The 24,879-nt window shown below is 36.4% G+C and overlaps 1 protein-coding gene across 1 annotated transcript; it reads left to right on the forward strand.

The window, feature by feature from the left end:
• The first annotated feature begins 642 nt into the window (after window positions 1–642).
• LOC108717059 (inactive ubiquitin carboxyl-terminal hydrolase MINDY-4B) lies at window positions 643–24,879 on the forward strand. The gene is made up of 13 exons (XM_018263800.2): window positions 643–851; window positions 5,083–5,195; window positions 5,307–5,334; window positions 9,904–10,071; window positions 11,814–11,933; window positions 12,589–12,683; window positions 14,271–14,436; window positions 16,623–16,688; window positions 17,531–17,601; window positions 20,461–20,533; window positions 23,036–23,206; window positions 23,290–23,470; window positions 24,302–24,879. Exons 2-13 carry the CDS (start codon window positions 5,083–5,085, stop codon window positions 24,442–24,444), a joined length of 1,395 nt encoding a protein of 464 aa, XP_018119289.1. The 5' UTR covers window positions 643–851; the 3' UTR covers window positions 24,445–24,879.

Consider the following 24,879-nt stretch of genomic DNA (forward strand, 5'->3'; position numbering starts at 1 on the left):
TCTGGCACCCCAGGGAGATGTTTATACCTTCTCTGGCATGCAGGGGAAGTGTGCAGTATATAAAGACATGTACAAGCATTTATAACAGGGGGGGCTCCTTTATACATGAATTAAAGTTTATTTTTGAAAAACAAATTTTCTGTATTTCTAATCAAAATTAATTGTACCTAGGGGCTAAGGCATGTTCAAATCTTGCAGTTATTTGTGACTTGTTCATTAAATCATAGTTTAAATAAACAGCTACAATGTCACTTAGTGAACAAGGACACTATAATAATTTCTGCATGTATGAAAATTAGGAAACAATAGGTTTGACTTACTACTGCTACATGGTACATAATAACCTATTCAGTGTTGCAGTTCCCATGTATACAGTATGCTCTGTTCTTTTTCTTTCTAACCCTGAAGCCTGTCTGCATTTATCTCGACAATCATTTATCCATGCCTCATAATATAGAATCAATATACTATAATGATATATAACTGTAGGATTTAAGCAGGTTGTTTTTAAACACAGTGTTTTATTTTTATTCTCTAGTTAGACAATGGTATAATCCAACATTAAAAGAACCAAAAGGAAAATGAATGTTGACATTGCCATGGAGACTTCGGGAGAGTCAGTGTGCCGGTAAACCACATAGCTTTATTAGTGTTCCGCATTTCTAGAAAAGTTTGCTGTAGTGGTATAAACAGTGTCTACACTGGCACAAGTTTCATTTGTATATTTGTAAGATGGGAGGGATTACATAACTCAAATAAAGACCAAGCACAGGGCAGAAAAGTTGCCAGAAAGGAAATCTTTCCCTCCTGATGTAGAACGTAGAAACTCAGCCACCTGCAACAGGATTCGTGTGAGTTAAGTGTTTATTCTCATTGCTGTTTTTTTCACTTTACTGATTAAAGTGTATGATCCACTGCTTCCACTCTCTGCCAGGATGTAACATTTATTTGCATGTGTTACAGAGTGGAAAATGTATTGTTCACTTAATAAAATGTAATTATGGGGAATATTTGTATTACCGAATGTACAGCATCTGCAAATAGTATATAGTATATGCAAGGGCAGGGGTGTTTTTGCCATGAGGGATAGGTGAGAACCTCGGCTCAGGTGGCACTTTAATATGGTGTCTGGTAAATTTAAGAGCTGTTGCGATATTACTGGAGGTGCAGTTTCAAATCCGTGTCATGGGGTGGGGGGCCTGGCTGCACAACCTACACCCAGGCCCAGCAATGTATAGTAACGTTATTGTTTAAGAGCTGAATTTCTGATTATTTCCAATATATTTGCTTGTATTGGTCCATAAAAGAGCAATTTACCTTTCTGCACTAGTATTGCGCCCCTTCTTTCCCAGTACAAGCACAAAAGATGCAGGGGGCAATGAGGGGAGCGGCATGAGAATGGACCCTGTCCATCTGTATTTCCCAATACACTTATGTTTGGTATATAATTATTTCAAGTCAGTATATTACAGGTGAGTAAAACTGCACCCATTCTGTTACAGCAGATGCAGTGCTTTTCATTTCTTTTTGTCCATTGTTATCTTCCTGTGTTCAGTAGCCCCTAAATCTTCTCCCAAGGTCCCATGGCTTGCCTACCTTTTGATGGACAAGTTAAGGAACATCCTGTGTAGTTACTGTGCTGCACTACAGCTCCTGAAGGGAGGACCACTAGCTTCCTCTTACTGAGAATTTAGCCCGGATTTGGGCAGGCAGCAGGTCAGGCCTAATGTCATTCTTAAAGGAGAAGGAAAGGCATCCTGCACTTGGGGGTGGCAAATGTTAGGCACCCCCAAGTGATTGTATTGACTTACTTGAAACTCCAGGCCGGTGCTCCTATCAGCAGAAAACTGCACCAGTCCAGGGTTATACCAGTGAGCACCACGGATCAATCCTCTTCCATCTTCTTTTTTCTTCAAATTTCCCAGGGCAAACGCATGCGCAGTGAATGAAATAGGCGACTTTTTAGATAAAGTTCGGCTTTTCTTTCAACTGCGCATGCACAGCCGCGTAAAGAAAGAGAAAGACGGAAGAAGATTGCTCTGTGGTGCTCACTGGAATAACCCAGGCAGTTTTCTGCCGATAAGAGAACTGGCACGGGGTTTCAGGTAAGTCAATACAATAACTTGGGGGTGCCTAACATTTGGCACCCCAAGTGCAGGATGCCTTTACTTCTCCTGATACCTCTGTTGTCTTGCATTGTATATAATCATATACTACTACATGACAAAGAGAAAATATCCTTTAACATGATATGGCCAGAGTAGGCTGTTACATGGCAAAGACAGAGCCTTAGATCAAGGGCAGATGGAGTATTGGCTCCACTGCTCTCAGCCTGCAAATTTTTTTCAGGTTGAGAGAAGCAGATCTGTCCGTGCCCCATTTCCATTTGAACTACTTTCGCTTGTGTGCGGTAACACGCATCAGAGCCGAGCAGAGGTTGACCTGAAAATGCCTGCTTTTGCATATTTGGGCCTACCTCTCTTCTGCTGCATGTGACTGCACACAAGTAAATCTTATTCAAATCTGTGGAGATGGGGTATGGGGCACTATATATATGTAAGTCTTATCCCCAAACATATATGGAATTCAACTCTAGAAATGTCTTAGAACCAGAAAATACACTATATGAATACACATAAAAGTAACAGTAGCAGCCAAAAATGTAACTGTTTTAAAATATTTTAAATATAATGTACTGCTGCCCTGAACTTGTGAAAGTTATGTGTTTGCTTTAGATAGACTACTATAGTTTATATAAATAAGCTGCTGTGTAGCCATGGGGGCAGCCATTCAAGCTGAAAACAGTGAAAAGGCACAAGCTACTTAGCAGATAACAGGCAAGCTCTGTAATAGAATGCAATGGTATTCTGCAGTGTGTATCTGTTATCTGCTATATAACATGTCTTTAATGGCTGCCCCCACGGCTACATAGCAGCTTATTTATATAAACTATAGCAGTGTTTCTAAAGCAACACATCATTTTTATCAATGTAGAGCAATAGTACATTATCTTTGAATTACTTTAAAACACTTTAATTTGTTGATGTTACTGTTCTGTTAAAACTGCACTTCTCGTGAACGCTCTCCTGCATGAAATAACATATAGCATTTAGATATGTTTGCCACATTTAGGTGCTCTGCTAAATATAGGGCATACTTGCATGTCATTAACACAAACATTTGTAAAAATGTGTACAAAAGTTGAGTGTACCAACAGCAGACTTTGGCCGGCTTCCATTATGAATGACTGCACAGTCCTCAAGTAGTGTAAATACAGTAACTGCAACCATTAGATTTCAACAAAGATAAAATAATGTTACCAGGTAACAGAACTGCAAAGTTTAAGCCAATGCCTTTGTTGATAGTATCAGCAGATACAATAATTAATAATGAACCCTCTCCACATCTTTAAACTATGACAAAAAGTACCTGGACACATGCCATGTCTCATGATCTTGTCAGTTTTGAAAATCTAAATGAAGAGTTACAGAAAAACAAATAATGAGCTTTAAACAAACACCAAAACAATAACTAAGGGAAGGGGCTTGGAATTGCTAAAAATACAGTAAGAGATGTAACAAAAAGGCAAAAGCAGTGCCAAAGAGGCCAAAGGACTTAATGATTTCCACTGGACACAACAATATTTAAACCAGCTGCTTTCAGCACATATTACAACACAGAGAACTAGACTCTTGGACACTGTGTCATATGGATCCATGCAGACCATTTGTGAGAGGAAAGTATTATCTGCCCAATGAAGTCCTTGCCCGATGGAATTTTCAAACTGAAACCTGCCTACCAATCCTCAAACTGATATTGGTCTTACAGGCAACTGAGATCAGAAATCACACATTTTCCTGTTCATAATGTTGGCAAATCCACCTTCTTTGCCCATATGTACTCATCTTTGAAAGATGGTGCAAACCTGGGCATAAATCCAATAATTTTATGACTTATTAGTGCAACTGCCTGTGTATTTTAAGCTTAAGAAAGGATACTGATGTAAGAAAATGTAATGTACTGTAGAGGAATAGTACTAAGCTCAAATTAATATACCACTAAATGCCACAGGCACTCAGTCCAGTGTTCTCTTATGGCCCCTCCATGTGGATTGTTGACTGTAATCTATCTGGCTAAGCACAATCCCAAGGATGAAGGAAGTCCCAATGCAGCATGGGAGCCACCAGAAGAATGCTAGAACTGGAGGCCCAGCAGGTAGTCAGAGAAGGAGTCAAATAGAGTTGAGGTGCTTTGGGGCATATTGATACAGAGGACCTTAAAATACAGTAGATGGTTCAGTTTATTATTTTTGCATCAATTCTAACACATATATTAGTTAAGGCAGTTGTTGTTTTGGCCCCATATATGGGCCAATAAGCTGCTGACTAATTTAGGTGTAGCAGCCAAAGTAAGCCCTTGCATGGCTAATTGCTTTGGCTTCTTGTTTAAAGGAAAACAATAACTTTAAGCAGAATTCCCCATTACAAATGAATAAATATTAAACAGTTATTGTAACATTTAGTAATAAAATCTTGTTTATTAATATTATGTTCTCGGGTAGGGGTCATACAAAACAAAAAAAGCTCATTATATTGTGCTATTGTAACTAGATTTGATACTCTAAATACCTGTTATAAAATCCGGTCTTGTTTGAGGAGGTGAATGTGTTCCTTCTGTTATCAAACATCTCAATCCTCAGCTTCATTTTGTTACATAATAAAAAAGTGCTACAATATTTGTTCCGTTAATCCGGCACAATGTACACGATTAAATAATTCAAGCGCTGTGGAAACAGATATGTAACTTCAGACAAAATCTAAATATGTGTATTTTGTTAAAAATTGATGATGAACTCTATAAACAGCACAGAAAAAGCAAAAGCAACAAACAAGTAATGTCCAACTATGATTAAAGTTTAATCGTGATGTGACGGTGTGAGCTTACAGCAAAGTCAGGATGGTAACACGTTGTCACTGCACTGCATGTTTGCCATGGGGGTGAAATATTGACCTCATACTGTATGTCCATAATACAATCAGCAGCAATCGTCTTGTCTGATCCAGCTTTCCTTTGTGCCTTCAGATGGACAAGAATCAGAAGGGAGAACTAACTAGCCCACCAACGATGGAACTAGAAGAGATTACAAGTAAAATTAATGACCTGGACAAGTGGAGATCAATTTTCAGCTCCCAAGGGTGAGTCTTTTGTTACTTTTATGCTGATTTACAGTAAAGCTCTTAGTTATACATTCCCTGTTTCAGTTTAAAAAAAAAGTTTATTTTTTATCACTTTTTTAATACTTGCAGGTTGGAAGTCAGCACAGAGATGATACAGGTAATGTACTAAATAACTAAACATCCAGGTAGTCTGATTTCACTTTTTGTCTTTGTCAGAACGTATAAGGTTTTTTACATATCCTGTTACTATAACAAGAGTGGGAAATTTGAGACACCTCATAAAGAACTAGTACCTGTGAATGCAACTATTTAGGCTACAGGCTGAAGGTTCCGGCTGTTGTGAGCCTGCGTATTTTTTCAGATTGAGAGAAGCAGATCTGCTCAGTGCCCCCGCTCCATTGATTTGAATCCAATCAACCTATGTGCACTCACACACAGTGGAGCTTAAGCTGAGGTCAGTCCAAATATGTAAAAGGAAACATCTCCAGCTGACCTCAGCTTCAGTGAGCGCAGAAAGGCTGATTGGATTCAAATCAATGGGGTAGGGAGCAGATATGCTTTTCTCAGCCTGAAAAAGTATGCAGGCTAACAACAGCCAGAGCCATCAGCCTGTGTGCCTATAGCCTTAAAGGGAACTTTGACCTTCAATTTACTTTAAGCATGTTATGTTGTTCTATTCTAAGCAACTTTTCTGCCTTCCATGGCTGCCTCTTTCCACCCTTCAACTTATAATGTTGTTGTTGGAGTCACTGACTGCTAATCTTTTTGTCTGCCCATTCTGTTGCCTGGTTGGTAGGGTAATTAAGACATAGCAACCTTAAAAAAAGTTGGAATTCTAAGTCTAACTGATGCTAAGCAAATGTAAATAATTTAAAAAGCATATACTAGAATGAATGAATGAATGAACGAATGAATGAATGAATGAATGAATGAATGAAGAGTAGCAGTTTAAGGCAAACAACCATATAAACATATATTTTATGGATGTAAAATAGTTTAGCTAGAATATCCAATAAACACTCATAGGTATGAATTAAAAAGTTACAGGGACAGGAAAAGTTGACGGTCACATGGACATTCTACAAGTAATTAAATCCCACAACATATCCCCCAAATGTGACAGATAACCGATTAGGCCAAATGGGGTGATTCCAAGTGTTTTGTTGCCTACGTGTATTCCAGAATCACCCTCCATTCATTCCTATGGCAATTGCCTACATTTCCACGGTCAGGTGATTTTTGTTGAAAAGAACAGAGTGATTCCAAGTTGTTCATGTTAAGCTGACAGTTTTTATGACAATTTGATAACAGTCAAATATTTATAGATCAACTGTTCAATGGGTTAAAACATTTACTACTGATTATTACATTCTATGGGCCAAAAACCTGATCAGTATTAAAAGCATTGACAACAAGTTAAGTTACTAGACCCAATAATAGATGCAAAACATGATTCTCAGCTAACAATTTATTTAATATATAAATGAATAAACCCATAAAGACATGTTTAATGTCTTTGTGGTTTTATATATGGTATAATGGAAATAAATTAGCTGAGAACCTGTTTTTATGTTAGCGGACCAATACAAGGTGATACTCCTGGGTATACGACTACAAGCCATATATGTGGAGCATGGAGTGGACCCCTAGTCAAATGCTCAGCTGTGATCTGAAGTGGGAGCATATTTTTTTTGGTGTATTGCTAGACACAAGGGATATTTATAATGATTATTAAATGCATGTTTGTGCAAATAGGAAATTGAATGGTACATGAATGTTTGAAATGTCTTTTTGGTCATTTAAAATTCAAAGTCATTGCATTTTTTCAAGTGTCGCTGATAAATCTGCCCCATATCTTAACATTCATATCCTAAAATAAATAACATTTTATTAATTTAACATGCTTTTATTGTTCTCGGACTTGGAATACTACCCAGACATGCTTAATAAAGGTGACAACAAAAAATGGCCACACTTTTATATATAATATAGTCTCTTGGTATTACTAGTGCAGTATTGGCAGACATTTTACACTTGAAAAGGAAAATAGCCAGCAATATGATGCAAGCATGTTAAATAAGACTCTCTAAAAATCAACAGCATGGAATATCTGCATCCAATCATGAAGAAATATCATTTAAATTCAAGAAGTAAACATCATAATAGATCACTCTGTTCCCACAGAAATAAAAAGATGAGCAGAGTGGGACTTCTGTGCATATGATTACAGCCCTTTTACAGACTGTACATTCCGTACTTAATTGCCAGTACAGACCTTATAACTACTAATTCCCTATAACAGGGAATGCGCACTTGAAAGCTCAGTGATGCCTTTTTCAAATTACCTGATTGCAAATAATCTATCGTGTTTTTGTTGCTTTATATTAAAACATAACAAATGTAGTCTGGTTTAGATACAAGTTCTTGTTTTTTTCAACTGCCTGATGACATACATGGCGCTTTCCAACCTGGTATATATTTTTTTACCAGCAGAAACAAGCAAGATGTTGCCTTTTGCTGCTTCCATTGACTTAAAGGGAAACTAACTAAAAGTGACAGTAGTGGAAATTTTCAGCCTGAATATTTCCTAGAAAGCATTATTTGTCTGACAAGCACCAGTGCCACCATTTTAGGTGATTTTGTGCGATTTTTAGGCATCTAAATAAATGCCCATGTGCCATAAATCTAGACTAGATATATCATAGCTTTAACCAGAATATTATAGCACACATCCCAGTCCATTATCTGTTACAGTCATATGAAACCTGTAGTTCTGCAATTGACTTTCAGGAAATTCTGAGAGATGTAGTGTTGTCAAAGGGCTGGTCCCTTGTATAGGCTTATCCATTGGAAAGGAGAGAACAAGTATGTAACAGTAACTGAGAATGGCACAGAAGGCAGTATCTTGAGAGACACTCGGGCAGAGAGGCGGCACTTAAATTGTCAATCATCAGATGCCTCCGTCCCCAGCTTCTATCATTACATTAACAACCAACTATTATGAATGTTTGTGTGCTGCCAAGGAAAGACATTTCAAAGTTGAGTTACATTGAATTACTGCAGGAAGACTTTCAGAAGAAACCAACAGTAAGTGATTCCTGTGCACATTTTTCTGCTATTTATATGTTGGGTAAAGAGTGGTAAAAAAAGATGTTTTCTCAGGTAACTAATCATTAAACCCTAAATTACAGGTTGCCTATGCAAACACCGATTCCCAAGGCTGCTAGGAATGTGTTTGAACTTTGTTATGCATTACAGTGGCAATCTTATGTGGAGCTTTCATCAGATGACTATGTTGTATTTTACCACATACATTTTTACATATAATGAGATGAATTATAATAAAGATCATTCTCTTTTTAGCCTGTGCATGTATTTGTTGTGTGTATGTTTATTATAGGTGCCCCTATGATCCCTGGAGGGACCTAAATAATTACAAAGCTAGGCTGGCTATATGAGTCATTTCTCAGTAAGAGCAGTTTCCCTCCCAGCAAAACAATTTTGTTAAACCTGCGAGTGCTGTGTGCATGCCCCTTTTTATTTAATAGCACTTATATGTTAATTGTTCTGCTGAAGACAATCAGTCAAAGATGTCAGAGATGACTCGTAAAGAAAGCCTAAGTTTCCAGCTGCTCAGGTTCCTGAAAGAACTTACACAGTGCTGTGCATCTGTTTTTGTAAAATACCCAATGTGAAGGCACCCATATGTCATATAAAAACTTTATTTTCATTCTGTTGCATTAAGGTGAAATGTACATTGAAGTGGTAAAAATATTAAGTATTAAATCAGTAACATTTGAAGTCTTCAAATTTTGTTCTCCAATTTCCACTTCTAAGTAAACAGGAATCTAATATCTGATACATTTTTCATGCATTTCCACAATGTTTTCTTTATTTCCTCCTATACATAAAGAATATCCATTCAAAAAATGAATATTATAGTTCTCTCGAAAAACCTTCAAAGAAAGGTCAAAGAGCTTGTTAAGATAGAATAAAAACCAACAAAGTTATCTTGCTTGTTTTATTAAAATTTTACAGACTTAATAGGATTTTTTTTTATGTTACTGTTTAAATTTAATTTCCATTTTGGCACTGACAACTATTGCACTTTCCATCTATTTTAACAGAATGCTTTTAATGCTTTATAGCAGTGCAGTGGTTTATTGGTTTTGATGATAAATAAGTATCCAAGTTAACAAGACTCTTATTATAAAAAATAAAGTTGAATAATGTAAAAAATAGTGAGTAATGTTTACAAGAATGTTTACAATTGCCCAAACTGTCCTTCTTTGGTTGGTAAACCAACTCTAGAGGCCAAGGAAGGGTGATTTCGGGGGCTTTGGCCCAATATTTTAGTAATGGATGTCAAATATGTTGCATAAAATATTTTTTAACATATTACACAGATCCTTTTATATGAGCAATAGTATGTATAGATTATAAAATGTGCCACAACCACAAATATGCTCTTTTTCTCTGGAGCTTTTTACACACATTGTTGTGTAAAAGACAAGATATCTAAAAAGTCTGCTGTAAAGATGTGAATAAAAACAAGTCAAGTAAAATTGTGCGGCTAGTAAAAATATGTGTATAAGAATAAGTTATGAATAGGTATTACATTTTTCTCTAAGATTTACACTTTAATTGGTGTAGCCTTATATGATCCTATACACTGTATAGCCCCTGTCTTTCTATCATATTCACTCACTGACTTGATGTCACTTAGAAGTCCCAAGAGAATCAGAATCCAGATGAAGAAAGTGAAGAAAGGTCAGACACTTTGAACATCAAGAAGCATGGATACTTTCCATCCAACATTTTATATTCAATCCCAAAAGAGTTTATTGTGGCAGCAGACCTTGGTGGCCAGCCTATCTCAATAGAAATGGCAATGGTAAGTATACCTTGTTAATAAAACAAAAGCAGAAACCTAATCTGAAACGAACAAACAGTCTGGGAAATATTATCTGTTGCTTTGGGGGATTGGGATACTTGAATTCCAGAGCTGTCAGCAATGTCTGACAGGCAGAATAGTCTAATTTATTTGCTGACAATGAAATACATTATACATAAAAATCAATAAGAATGCCAAAGCAAACATATACAGTATAGGAGCCATTATCCAGAAACCCGTTATCCAGAAAGCTCCGAATTACAGGATGGCCATCTCCCATAGACTCAATTTTATACAAATAATCCAAACTTTTAAAATGATTTCCTTTTTCTCTGTAATATTTTGTTATTACAATTGATCCCAGCTACTATATAATTAATCCTTATCGTACCTTTACTTCCCAGGCATCCCTTGCTAGACAGTTCTGTTTGTCTCATATAATAAAGGGGTTATTTACTAAACTCCAGTCTGGCTTTTTGGGACAAAACTCAAAATTTTCATTTTTTTTTAAAACTCAACTTTTTCAAGATTTATTAAAGCCCAGATGAAGGAAAAAGCACCAATCTGAAAATCTGCCATCTCAGACCTGCCGAGGTTGTGTATAATTTAATGGCAGAGGTCCATATCCTATTTTGAAGTTTCTGTAGTCTGCGCTGGAATTAGACCAAATATCTAATCTTTTTGGCCTCCCAAAAAGTTCATGCTTTTCAGGAAAAAAAATCAGCGATTCGGGAAAGAACCCTGGAAAAAATCGTACGATGCAAGCTTTTTTAATAATAAATAAGGTCAAATCGGGTATAAGATTAGATTCGATTTCATTAATTTTATTTAATAAAAAAATCAATTTGGGTTTTTAGTAAATACAGTAACCCTCTAAATGTTCCTGATTTTATTATGCTGCGCAAGTCATGGGGCAGATTTATCAAAAAATGCCTAAAAAATGCGTGTTCATTTTCCATTTTTTTTCCCTTACACGCTATCTTATTTATGAAGAAACTCAAAACAAATAGTGGAGTTTTCATCGAAAAAAATGTTGTACACCAGTGAGATTCACATTATTTCATATTCAACGTAGCTGAAAATCTTGAATGTTTTAGTAAACTGGGAAAATAAAATTTTAGGAGGCAAATCCCATTGATTTTTATAGAAACTCACCAGCTTTTCCCAAGCCTTTTCTGGCTGTTTTTTTCTTTAATAAATCCAGACTGAAAAAAACGTGCAAGTCCTTTTCCCATTCGCTTTTTCACCATTTTTTTTTTTAATTGAGAAAAAAATGGGAAACTCTGTTTTGATAAATCTGCCCCAAATCTAAGCGAGGGATACATGGAAAGTACAGGCTACATGGCAGTGGTGCTGCTATAGAAACTGCGTGAGCTGGCACAATTTTTCCCAGAGGAGTGCCAGTTTAAAATAAAAGTAGAAGGATTTTCTATAATTTGTTATGAAGGTCTTTGATAAAGATCTGTTGCTAAACACACTGACCACTGACTGCTAAATAGAGATGTAATTTTATTTCCCTAATCCAGTTGAGTATGAGCTCAAAGTGCTCTTGGTACACAGGAACAAATCCTTCACAGTATATATCTATTCTCTATTTAATAAGGAAACAAAAGTAAATTTTAAAACAAGTACTTCAAAAACTATTTTTTATATTAAGATACATTATTTCAAGTTAATATTAACATTTCTGTAGTCCGTTTATGAAGGAGTGCTGAATAATATCAAAAGATTTTCTTTTGCAGGAGTTAAGAAAAATTATCTTTGGAAACACACTTTATACATTTAATTATGAATGGAAAAAATCATTCTTTAAATTCCGCGAACCCTTTACAGATATGGCATATACACTGGAAGCAGACAAAGTAAGGAAAATTATGATTGTTTACAAAGGATTGTTCATAAAGCATTTACTCACTATGGTATCATGGTATATGGAGGTACCGTTATGCAAAATGCAATTCCAGGCCTGTATTAATGGGGTGGTACACCTTCAAATTAACTTTTAGTATGTTTTAGAATGGCTAGTTCTAAGCAACTTTTCAATTGGCCTTCATTTTCTATTTTTTATAGTTTTTTTAAAAATTTGCCTTCTTCTTTTGACTTTTCCCAACTTTCAAATAGGGGTCACTGACCCCTTCTAAAAGACAAACGCTCTATAAGGCTATGTATTGTTAATGTTACTTTTTATCACTATTTTCTATTCAGGCCCTCTCCTATTCATATTCCAGTCTGTTATTCTATTCAGTGCATGATTGCTAGGGTAATTTGGACTCTAGCAACCAGATTTCTGAGATTGCAAACTGGAGAGCTGCTGAATAAAAAGGTAAATAACTCAAAAACCACAAATAATAAAAAATGAAAATAATGGCAAATTGGCTCAGAATACATCTCTACATCATACTAAAAGTTCATGTAAAGGTGAACAAGGCCTTTAAAAGAATTGTAAGATAATAGGGCCTTAAGTTGACACCAAAACAATAATGTAATATATACTATAAATGTTTTTGTCTTTTAAAGAGTGGGACAAGAGCGATACAGATGGCTGTGCAGGGCCATATCATTAAGTACCTTCTGTTTACAAAGAATGGAGATGAACACAGCTCTCTTCAAAAGTAAGTGGACAGAGCTGTCCTACAGTAAATACATGTTATCAACAATATCAACTTTTTGAATGCTAATCATTTAGCCAGTCTTGTGTGTCTATGAAACTGATTGTGCTATAGTCTCCCAAAGGGCACACTGTATTTACACTATGCAAGATAGCTTGCATTCTCTGGCTTATCTCTCCAACTCTGTGATTTATGCTATGAATGTTTGCCATGGTTTAGCAAATAACAGAATCTTTTCCAAAGAGTACTTTGTCTTTCCCTGGGGGATCTGTTATCAAACATGCTTGATAACAGGCAAAACTATAAAATGATATGTAACAGTCCATCAAATGAACCCTCCAAAACCCTGTCTGTGTTAATCAAAATAGAGGCTCCCCTGTACATAAAGAACATTTTCCATAGAGACAGACTTACAAACACAGGTACTAAATTGCACCAGAGCAGTTGCCTATAGCATTTTTTTTGTTTGTTTTAATTAGTCTACTTCAATTTTGAAAATAGATGCAAAGATCTGATTGGATAAAGTCATGATTTAAAATGTTAGTAAATCTGCCTTAGTCTTTCCCTGGTCTAATTAATCTCTCTTAACTGTTGCCAAATGCACAGGTTTTGTTTGACAGGTTTTAACATGTATTTTGATGTAGCTATATGACCATCTGTGCATATATGTGCAGCTTGGAGGGGGGTCACAGTGTGACTTCAGTATATTAAAGTCACTAATATTTGTTCCCTCAATATCCTTTCTGTCAATACCCCTTGTCATGTTTCTGCCAACTCTTTGTCACTCCTGCTAGAATTAGTATCTTATTGGCACATATAAGGGGCAATAATAATGACCTACCGAATTGACATCTCTGTGAAAATTCTACCAGTGTTTCATCAGGCCATGAATGTTGCCTTTTCTCAACATGCCTGCATCACACCCAGGTTATCCAATTATTGCCATGGAGGCCAAACTATCACATAAGATTAATTTGGTCACTAAGTGAAGGTCAAATCAGACAAAGATGTGTTTGTTTAGTGCCTCTCACTTAGCAGGTATGGCCAACTTGGCTTATTTAGTGTAAAATAAACAGGATAATTGTATTTCTTTTAAAGGGGTGGTTCACGGTTAAATTAACTTTTAGTAAAAAGTAGAGAATGATATTCTTAGACAATTTGCAATTGGTTTTCATGATGTAGCTTTTTATTCAGCAGCTCTCCAGTTTGGGATTTCAGCAATCTGGTTGCTAGGGTCCAAATAACTCTAGCAATCATGGTTTGGTTTGAATAGGGAACTGCAATATGAATGCTGGAGTAATAAACAGTAGCAATAACAATAAACGTGTAGCATTTGTTTTTAGATAGGGTAATTTCAAAGCTGGAGAGAGTCAGAAGAAGACAAATAATTAAAAACTACAAAAATGAAGGCCAATTGAAAAATTGCTTAAAATTTGCCAGTTATATCATCTAAAAGTTAACTTAAAGGTGAACAACCCCAGTAGGTATATCTGCATGGGCATTCAGTCTTATATGGTTTATATATATTATGTGTCTGGCAACTGCAATCTAGTTCTTGCAGTGATAAGCAGTATGGCTTTCTTTTATTAGCTTATATGAACATAGCCAAAAACAGCAAGAGAAGGCATTGGCTGCAGCTTTAGCAGATATCCTCTGGACAGCAGGCGCAGGGAAAAAAGCAACAATCTGCCTCTTCACAAATGATCCCTATTTCACACAGGGTACTGACTACAAAGCAGATAATTTTACAGAAAGGGTATGTACTCTACCATAAATATAGTTTGACCAAATGTTGATTATAAAATATTTAGAATTAAAATATGTTTAACAGCATCATTATTTTGTAATAAAGGATAGCAATGATAGCACACAAACATGGAATTGCAGCTGGAGTAGAAGTGAAGATTTGTTCCAGCTATACTGCCTGACCACCTGGGCATGTATGTCACCTTGGGGATAAGGAGGGAACTTCATAGAGCATCCTGCAACCCTATCACATCCTTTGGCCCAAACAAATAAAATAACAGAATGTGATAACCAATCCCAATGCATGACCATGTGGCATAATATCCGCCCATTCAGTCAGAAGCTGTTGGTCAGGTACCTGTAAATTTAGTTATTATATGATATACCTTAAAGTGATTCTGACGCTAAAAAGCTACTTTTAAAATATGAATGTGCATTAAAAGTTACCTATAGGTCATGTTGATCTTTTTTGCCAACAGACTTCTGCTGCACAAATATGGCAGCCCCCCCCCCAAAGACAAGCATGGGGACAGCTGGGTAATGAAAAAGCTTTGAGCAAATACTTTATGGCAAAATTATAAGTAGCAAATAAAGACAATACTATGATAGCTGTAAAAATGGATTCATTTCTGGTGTCAGTATCTCTTTAAGGATGGGGTCTACAGGATATCAGTAGAACAGGGGTCCCCAAATTTTTTTACCTGAGAGCCACATGTTTGGAGATCAACATAATCATGCACACAAAATACCTGCAACTAAAGCTTGCCTCCAAGCCAGGAAATTAAAAAGAAGCACCTGCTTTGAGGCCACTGGGAGCAACATCCTAGGGGTTGGTGAGTAACATGTTGTTCACAAGCCACTGCTGGGGGATCAGTGCAATAGAGAATGGTCATGCAATAAGATCATAATGGTATAATAGAGTATTTAATGAGTGGTAAACAGTACTTGTATCAGAATAAAATAGAGTCATTTCTTAAAAATGTAACTGTTGGTTTAACTTACCATGAAAAGATTTGTAGAGCCACAGTAATTTTACTTGCACCTCTTTTAGAATTGCATTAAAATGGGATTAAAAAGTAATCAGAAGACACGTACTCAATAATTTAAATTTGTAAAAAAAATTCTTCAAATAAAAAGCATAAAAAGTAATTAGAAATAAACTTTAGACACATTATGGGGCAGATTTTTCAAGGGTCGAATAGTAAATTCGAATTTGAATTTTCGAGTGTCAAAATTCACACATTCAAATTTGAATCCCCCTGTGAGATTTATCATACCATGGAAACAGTCCTAATTCAAATATTCACCACCTAAAACCTGCTGAGTTCATGTACAAGTCAATGGCAGAGGTCCATTGAGCCTTTTGGAGATGTAAATAGCCTTCCAGACATTCAAGGTATTTTTTGAGAAAAAACTAGATTTGTACGAATCGAATATGAATTGAATACGATTCTAATTTTTTCTTAAATAACCTCCCAGTCGAATTGTGAGTTTATTCGAATTTTAAAAAATTCACATGATTTGAAATTCAACCTTTGATAAATGGGCCTCCCAATTATAACTAATTAGATGAAAAATGTTTTTTTCTTTAAATGGTTTTGTAAACTACTTTAAGGGGGTTATTTCTCAAAGGTCGAGTTTGTGAGGTTTTTTCTACCTCATATAAACTCACAACTTGAATGTTTGCTTGTTTATCAAAAACCAGAATGTAAAAATCTCGATTCAATGCAATCGGGGTGAAAAACCCGAAAACTCAAATTTATCTGTAAAAAAAAAAACATAACTACCTCGAATTGATCAGTTATCCAGCACAAACTACCGAAAAAAAACGAAAATCATGTAGGCTAAAAACATCTTCAAATGATTCAAAGGACCTCTGTCAAGTGACCTCGACAGGTTTTAGCTGGAGTATTTTCGGATTCTGACTTTTTGCAGCTTCTGGGCATAATAAATGTAAAAAAAAAAAAATTTTCACCCAACAAATTCGAGTTTTTACTGAACTACCCTTGAAAAACTCAAATTGTTCAGAAAAACACAACTCAACCTTTCATAAATAAGCCCCTAAGTGTTGTCTCTGCTGTTTCACTTTTTCTTTATGACTGAAACTCGTTGGCACTGATATGTCTCTAAAACTTCAAAGGTCTACTGCCCAGTCTGTGGCAAGTCAAAATTAAATCTGTTTTTCTTATTTGCCAGCTCCAGCTTTTTGAATTTGTGAACAAAGAAATTCTTGAGAAGTTCATCTGTGCCCACATACACTGTGTGAGTGCCCATTTATTTCTGTATATTTATCCTTCAGAACTATTAACCACTTTCTACTATTGTATAATAATATTTTTATATGTATGGCACAAAATGTGCATTTTGTTATGCGTTCTTGTATGGAAGCCAGCTTTTTACATTTATGGCTCACACATTAATAACACATCTTAATCAGTGATGGGCGAATAAATTCGCCAGACACAAATTTGCAGCAAATTTCCACGTTTTGCCTCAAGCAAATTCATTTGTGAAACTACGGCGACAATTCACCAGTGAAAAATCAGCTGCATCAAAAAAATATTACTGCATGCATAAAAATTTTGCACGTCAAAATTATTCGGAAGCCAACTGACTTTAGTGCATTTGGACAAAATAGGCGCGCATATAAAAATTGTCGCTGACATAAAAAGTTATTTTGACGCCTGTTGACTTCAATGTGTTTTCGCAAATTTTTTGCGGTTTTGCAAATTTTGCGGTAAATTAACAAATTTTTCGGCAAAACGCCACCGATTCGCCCATCACTAATCTTCATATATAGTAATAATATATAAATTTCACTCTCCCTTCTTCCTCTCTCTTTTCCGTAAACATTTCTCTTCTCTCTGCTCTCAATAAAGAACCTGCTGTTTTTGTTACATTTTCTTTCCTAAAGAATATACTGTAACAGAGATGCTGTTAAAGATGTGAAAAATAATCCTACCTCTTTTTGTTTCGAAGTTGTGATAAGAAATTCACACCTCTCAAAGGAGATAAGTTGTTTTTTAAGAGAAAAATGAAAAATCCAAGGCCATCTTATATAAAATAAAATGTAACTGAATAATTTTTTGTTGTTTTGCTTTTAGTTCAAAAATGAGGGGTGCCATGGAGTGATACTGTTTCTGTACAGTTTGTTATTCTCTAGGACACTTGCAAGGTAAATCATGTGAGGCCAGGGGGTTGGATTTTCTTTCTTTTTAAATAAAGCTTCAGAAAGTGAAATAAACATTTCTGATTAATCAGATTAAAGGAGAAGGAAAGACAAAAGTTATGCACTACCTACATCAAAAGTTCTAATACAGAAGCCTTAAATCACAATAGTTTTAGCTCAACTATGTGTATATAAAAGCAGAAAATCATACATCATGTTCAGCTTTCGTTCAGTAAAACGTGTCCGCCATCTTGAGAAAGGATTACAGGCTTCCTTTTCCTCTTCTTCGCTTTTGGCCATGCGCAAAAAAACACTCCCTCTCTCCCCAGGCTAATCGCGCACACTACTTACAGTGACAATGCTCTGTGCACAACAAGGGAGGAAAGCTGCTCTACAGAAGCATGCGTAATAGTAGCTAATGTGATCCAACGCGACTCAAGGCAGCCTCGGGCAGCCTGGAGGAAGCTTGATAAAAAATCAGTGGCGTCACTGGAGTCCTGCGCTCACACTCTCATCAGAGCGTGTTTACTACTGCTAGACATCAGGAAAACAGGATTAACTCCGCTCTGTAAGTGATTAGTCTAACAGACTTGTCATACAGGCTTAAGGTGGCCCTACACGGGCCGATAAAGCACCCGACAGACCGAAAGTCGGCCAGATCTCGATCGGATGGGACTAAAAATCCCGTCGGATCCCAGCCGCATCTGACCGCCCGTTAAAATTTATTAGGATCCAATCGTTGGGCCAAACGACATTGCCAAATGAGCGGATCTCTCTGTGTATGGCCACCTTTACCCATGTTTTATCTTTCGTTGTTCTTTAAAGTGGACCTGTCACCTACACATAAAAAGCTGCATAATGAAAGTCCTTTGCAAATTAAATATGAAACCCCAAAAAATGTTTTCATTAAAACATCCATACCTGTTATAAAGGTGTTTAAATATCTAAACTGTCAATCAAATATTACCTGCCCCGCCTCTATGCCCGTGGCATAGAGGAGGGGCAGTCAATTACTTTCACTTTCCATTCAGCACTTCCTACATGTCACTGCTCTCCCCACATTCCCCCTTCCCTCCTCAGGCTCTATAATTGTGTAGGGCACTGCAAATGGACATTAGGTCCCCCATTCTGGTTCATACACAAGATTTTGGGGTGATACACAATTTCCCTTAATAACCGTGTCCACAAAATGGCTGCTGCCTGCTTGCTGTGATTGTATAATTCCAAGACAGAAGGAAACAAAATTTAAATAATAAATACAGTGTAAATAAAGTTTATTTTTCTAAACTAACATGATAGAAAAGAATTCGAAATTATTTCTTAGGGTGACAGGTCCCCTTTAAGGGGCAGATCAAAGGTCGAGGTGAATTTTTGAATGAAAACAATTTAAAATTCAAGCTATTTTTTGTGTACTTTGACTAGGGAATAGTCCAAATTCGATTTGAATTTGAAGAAAAATTAACTTTAAAAATTAGACTTCGACCATTCACCATCTAAAACCTGCCGAATTTCTGTTTTAGCCTATGGGGGACATCCTAGGGGACCTATTTGGAGTCAATTGGTGGACTTTGAAAAATCTAAGTTTTTTGGGGGGGAAAACTTTGAATTGAATTCGATCGAATGCGCTATTACTTCGATCTGAATGATTTGAATTTGGCCGAATATATTCGATCGAAACGGACCTATTCAACCAATAAAAAACTTTGACTTAGTTTCGGGTTGATCTTTTTGAATTTCAATTTTATTTGTTTTTTATCACTATTTTTATTTTAATTCACATTATTAAAGGGGCTTGTCACCTTTGAGTACAGGTATGGGACCTTTTATCCAGAATGCTTCCGGATAATAAATCTTTCCATAATTTAGAAAATCATGTATATAAACCCAATAAGATGTTTTTGCTTCCATTTTAATTATATCTTAGTTTGGATCAGGTACAAGGTACGGTTTTATTATTACAGAGAAAAAGGAAATACTTTTTAAAAGTTTGGATTATTTGGATAAAATGGAGTCTATGAGAGACATCCTTTCCATAAAGCTTTCTTAATAACAGGTTTACGGATATCAGATACCTGTATGATGACAATTTGCAATTGGTTTTCATTTTTTATTATCTGTTTTTAAGTTATTTCGCTTTTTAATCAGCAGCTCTCTGGTTTGCAATTTCAGAAATCTGGTTGCTAGGGTTCAAATTACAGACTGGAATATAAATAGGAGAGGGCCTGAACAGAAAGATTAGTAGGAGTTAGTAGGAGTCAGAAAAAGACAGCAAATAATTTAAAAACTATGAAAAAAAATAATGAAGACCATTGAACAGTTTCTTAGCATTGACCATTCTATAACATACTGAGGGGCACATTTACTAAGCTCGAGTGAAGGATTAGAAGGGAAAAAAACATTGAATTTCGAAGGTTTTTTTTTGACAACTTCGACCATCGAATTGGCTACTTCGCCCTTCGACTGCGACTTCGAATCGAACGATTCAAACTAAAAATCGTTCGACTATTCGACGATGCGATAGTCGAAGTACAAAAAAAAAAAACTTTTACTACATACTCTGCCACCTAAAACCTACCGAGCAGCAATGTTAGCCTATGGGGACCTTCCCCATAGCCTTTCTAAGTAATTTCTGATCGAAGGAAAATCGTTCGATCAATGGATTAAAATTCGATCGAACGAACGAAATGCAGTAAATCCTTCGACTTCAATATTCGAAGTCGAAGGATTTTACTTCGATGGACGAACGATATTCGACCGATAGTAAATGTGCCCCTAAAAGTTAATTTAATGAGAGGTGGATCATGGGGACCTATTTTTGTAGGTGTATCCCACTAACAGTGTGATTATTTCTCTATTCATCTACAGGCTTCAGGATGACTTGGACTTCACCACACAACATCTGTTGCAGTTCAGTCTTGGAAACTTCTCAGCCAGACAGGTACAGTGACCCTTCAGATTAACTGTGTTTCTTTGACTAGGTGTAATCACAAGAAACTTGCCACAAGAAACACTTTGTTTGTGTGAAATTGTAATCAGTATCTGTCTGAGTTTTTCTGACTAGAAAAGATACTCGAAAAAGAACAGCTGATAATTTGCAGGCCGTTCTCTAGTCATGCTATAAAGCTGGTCGATACAAACCTCCAACACTGCCCTACCAGCAAGTCAGGAGCTTTTTAGCTTGTGTAGCAGCTTTGTTAGCAGATGTTTCTGTGCTGAAATAACACCTAGTAACTTACAATTAGCATAAATACCCCTATTAATTAACCCAATATAGGTATATTACTAGAAGTCAAGGATTGTGCAGCCCTCTAAATCAATCTAAATCAAGCAACCAATTCACTAAAGCAGTTCAGTATGATTTTTGACTTTGTTCTCATAATTATTCTTATCTGTTCTGTTGTGGCAATTCGATCTTTGGCCTGGTATTCTATATTGTTGGTCTTTGTCTGGTTTAACTCTTAACCCAGTATTAAAGGACAAGTCAACCAAAATAAGAATTTGCCTAATCAAAAAAACTTTGTAAAGCAACTTTCCAATACACATTTATTGAAAATTGTCAGTGCTTTTAAAGGGGTGGTTAACCTTTCAGTTAAAGAGGAGGTTTGCCTTTATGTTAACTTTTAGTATGTTATAGAATGGCGAATTCTAAGCTACTTTTCAATTGGTCTCTATTATTTATTATTTATAATGCTTTAATTATTTGTATTCTTCTTCTGACTCTTTCCAGCTTTTAAATAAGAGTCACTGACCCCATCTAAAAACAAATGCTCTGTAAGGCTACAAATGTATTGTTAGTGCTACTTTTATTACACATCTTTCAATTGAGGCCCTCTCCTATTCATATTCCAATCCCTTATGGTTGCTTGTGCAATTTGGACCCTAGCAACCAGATTGCTGAAATCTCAAACTGTAGAGCTGCTCAATAAAAAGCTAAATAACTCAAACCCCACAAATAATAAAAAATAGAAACCAAATTTCACGCTCTATATCATCCTAAAAGTTAACTTAAAGGTGAACAATTCCTTTAACTTTTAGTATGTTACAGAATGCCTAATTCTATGAAACTTTTCAACTGTCTTTTTTTTTCTTTTAATAGTTTTTGAGTTATTAGCTGCATTCTTCTGACTTCCAGCTTCCAAATTGGTGTTACTGGTCATTGGGGATAATTTGGACCGTAGCAACCAGATTTCTGAAATTGAAAACTGATTGACTGAAGAGCTAAAAAAGCTAAATAACTCAAAAAACACAAATAATAAAAAATGAAAACCAATTGCAAATGGCTTCATAATATCACTCTCTATATCATAAGTGTATTATTTAGTAAACCTCGATTTTTTCTGGTTGAGGTTTTTTAGTCAAAAACTCGAATTTTTAGAGGGTAAAAAAATCATAAATCGTGGATGGGAGTTTGGTCAAGCTTGTATAAATAAAAATTAGAGATACATTTGAGTTTTACTAAATAACCCCCTACAAGTTAACTCAAAGATGAGCAACCCCTTTATAGTTATTGTTAAAAACCATTGCTATTGAAAGCAGCATTTGCTTAACTCCTGGTTGTTACTTTTTGAACAATGTTGCAAAAGTTTGAGCTCCCAAGCAAAGACAGGTCTAGGTTAGGGCCAGAGGATGCATACGATTGCAGATTTTCTGCAGGCGGAGAATCTGCTGCACTGCTGCTCACCTCGGGGCAGATTCCCTAAATGCTAAAAGTCGCCAGCGTTCGGCACTTTAGTGAATTTGCGTTGTCCTAGCGAATTTACACCTGGCGAAGTGTTGCAGTGGCTCCGAAGCCGTCGCTGACGAATTTTCACCGGTTAGGGAATTTGCCCCCTTGTCTTCTGAACTGCGGGCAGATTTCATCGCAATATGCAAAATGTTTCTGAATCTACCTGCACAATGCTTCTGGGTGCAGGCATAGCAGGAGCGGAGAAGCAGCGGGTGAGCGGATTTCTCTGCAGGCCGACATCTGCAGTCATCTGGCCTTAATCTTCTGCCTTGTCTTACATTGTTTCAACAGTCTGAGTTATCAATGCAGAGAATAGAAAGGGACAAACACTGTTTTCAATAGCAATACATATACAAATAACTTGAAAACCATATAAAAAAATGTAATGAAAGTATATTGCAAAGTTACTTAGAATTATGTTTTCTTTTATTAGGCAAAAAAATATTTTTTGGGTTGACATTCCCTTTAACTGTGTTTCTTCTTTTTGAACCTGCTTTTGCCCTGGCCTACCAGTTCTGTTCTTTTGCAGTAACTTTCAGGTCCTAGTGTTGTCCTTCTCTGTTTTAGCACTGTATTGGTAATTATGGCTGGTTGCAAATCTGGCCAAGAACTATTGAATTTTTACTCGAAATAGCCTTGTATATTCTTCCAGGTGTACCAGGTACCCCCCTCCCTATAAATTAGGAAAGACTAAGGTGACTATTTGATTTACAGGCTTTAATTAACTTGATGCTCACAGGAAGAGCAAGCCCTCAGGTGTTCAATGGAGATCAGGTGTTGGAAGAGAACACAGATCTTCAGGTACAGCATGGAGTCCTTGTGCGCACTGATGTAGGTTTCTTGCACTGGAGCAGAGAGGAAATGCAACAGGACAGACTCCCACAGGCAAGTATCATAGACTGTCGTTTGTGGCTTGGTACCATTAAAAGGTATTCTCTGACTATGTTAAACTTGCTTTTTGATTTTAGGTTGGAAGTATGCTGAAAACACCTAAATTCCCCATTTGGCTATGTAACGTTAATGGAACATACAGTGTGCTATTTGGCATAAACACCTCTCTCTTATGTAACTGGAAAATGGAACATTTCTTTGATCTCTATTTCTACAATGGACAGCTTTCTCAGAGCAAAACAGTGAATCTGACTATTGGTAGGTGCTGATTGTAAAGCTGATGTGCTGACAAGTGAATGTGTGTATATTTTCATTTATATAGCAATACTTATGTATGCTACTGTACAGTAGAACAAAAAATGAATAGAACAAACAGGAGTCATTGCAATGATAAATATAAATACATACATACAATACAAGTAGAGTTGCATTAAAATTTAAGAGATAACATTGAGCATACAAGAGGAAAGAGGTCCCTGCCCTGTAGAGCTAACAATCTAATGCAAGTGAAGTCCACTTGATAATTTGACATCTGTGTCAGCTTTAATACAACTTAACTAAGTATAAACAATTGAAAATTCTGTACTGTTTCTAAAATTACTCTAACGTTACTCTTCACTGTCCCCCTCTCAGCATCTGACTCTTCATTCATGGAAGTCTGCGTTTCACTGACAGTTATATCTACTATAAACATTGGGAGAGCTCCCTTTGCTAGCAGATGTATTGGAGCTAATTCAAATAACAGCCTTTAGAATCCTGCTTTTTGAGAGAAGAATGTTGGTGGTTTTGAATGAGTTAGCTCTAATACATCTACTAGGCAAAATGAGCCCACGGAGGCTATATTGGACCGAACTGTATATCAAAATTAGACTCCTACATGAAGAGAGAAAGATGTTGAGAGGGGAATAGTGAAGAAGAAGTAACTTGATTATTCCAGAAATAGTACAGAATGTGTAACTGGTTGTATTTAGAACATTTCTTATTTCAGTATGATGAAAGTATATTACATTTTCATGTTAGCAATAGTTCCCCCGTTAAATTCTCTTTTTCTCTTGCCATAAAATTACATGAATCTGTTTTCTATTTCAGATACTCACTCGCATCATTGGGAGGAGCGGTCCAAAGCAGATGAAGGGGATATGGAAAAGAGATTCCCTTCTGTGGAGATGACAGTCAGGACCAAATGGGAGGGAGCAGCAATTAATTGGCATGGGGCAGTTCCATTCTACTGAGGGAAATCAGATTACAGTGCAATTTAAGTCCAATTTTAAGCCCTTTTCCGGTATTTTTGTCGTATCGCATAGATTTTCGATACACAACAGTCCAATGTTGTGCATATTGTATAATGCTGTACAATTTCCTGTGTACAGCATTCCTAAAGTAAGAAAAAAAGGGACTAAAACTTGCTGTATATGAAAAAATCTACAGCAGCCTTATGCACTGAGGCAGTCTTAGGGTAAGGGCACACCTGGCAATTCGGGGAGATTTAGTCGCCTGCCGACTAATCGCCTCTTCTTTGGGGCGACTAATCTGCCCGAACTTCGGCCGACTTTGGAATACGAAGCGCCGTGTGTGCCATGCAGCAGGCTACTTTTCATTATAGCCGGCACAAGACAGAAGGAAGGCATTCAGGGAGATTAGTCGCCCCAAAGAAGAGGCGATTAGTC

The sequence above is a fragment of the Xenopus laevis genome, chromosome 5L (genome assembly GCF_017654675.1).
Source record: "Xenopus laevis strain J_2021 chromosome 5L, Xenopus_laevis_v10.1, whole genome shotgun sequence".
Classification (NCBI taxonomy): domain Eukaryota; kingdom Metazoa; phylum Chordata; class Amphibia; order Anura; family Pipidae; genus Xenopus; species Xenopus laevis.

Excerpts from the sequence above, each read along its gene's own strand:
- LOC108717059 (XM_018263800.2), top strand. The coding sequence starts at position 5,083 with ATGGACAAGAATCAGAAGGGAGAACTAACTAGCCCACCAACGATGGAA. Across the intron at positions 5,196-5,306 it reads TCAATTTTCAGCTCCCAAGG|GTTGGAAGTCAGCACAGAGA; the intron begins GTGAGTCTTTTG and ends TAATACTTGCAG. Across the intron at positions 14,437-16,622 it reads CAGATAATTTTACAGAAAGG|CTCCAGCTTTTTGAATTTGT; the intron begins GTATGTACTCTA and ends CTTATTTGCCAG.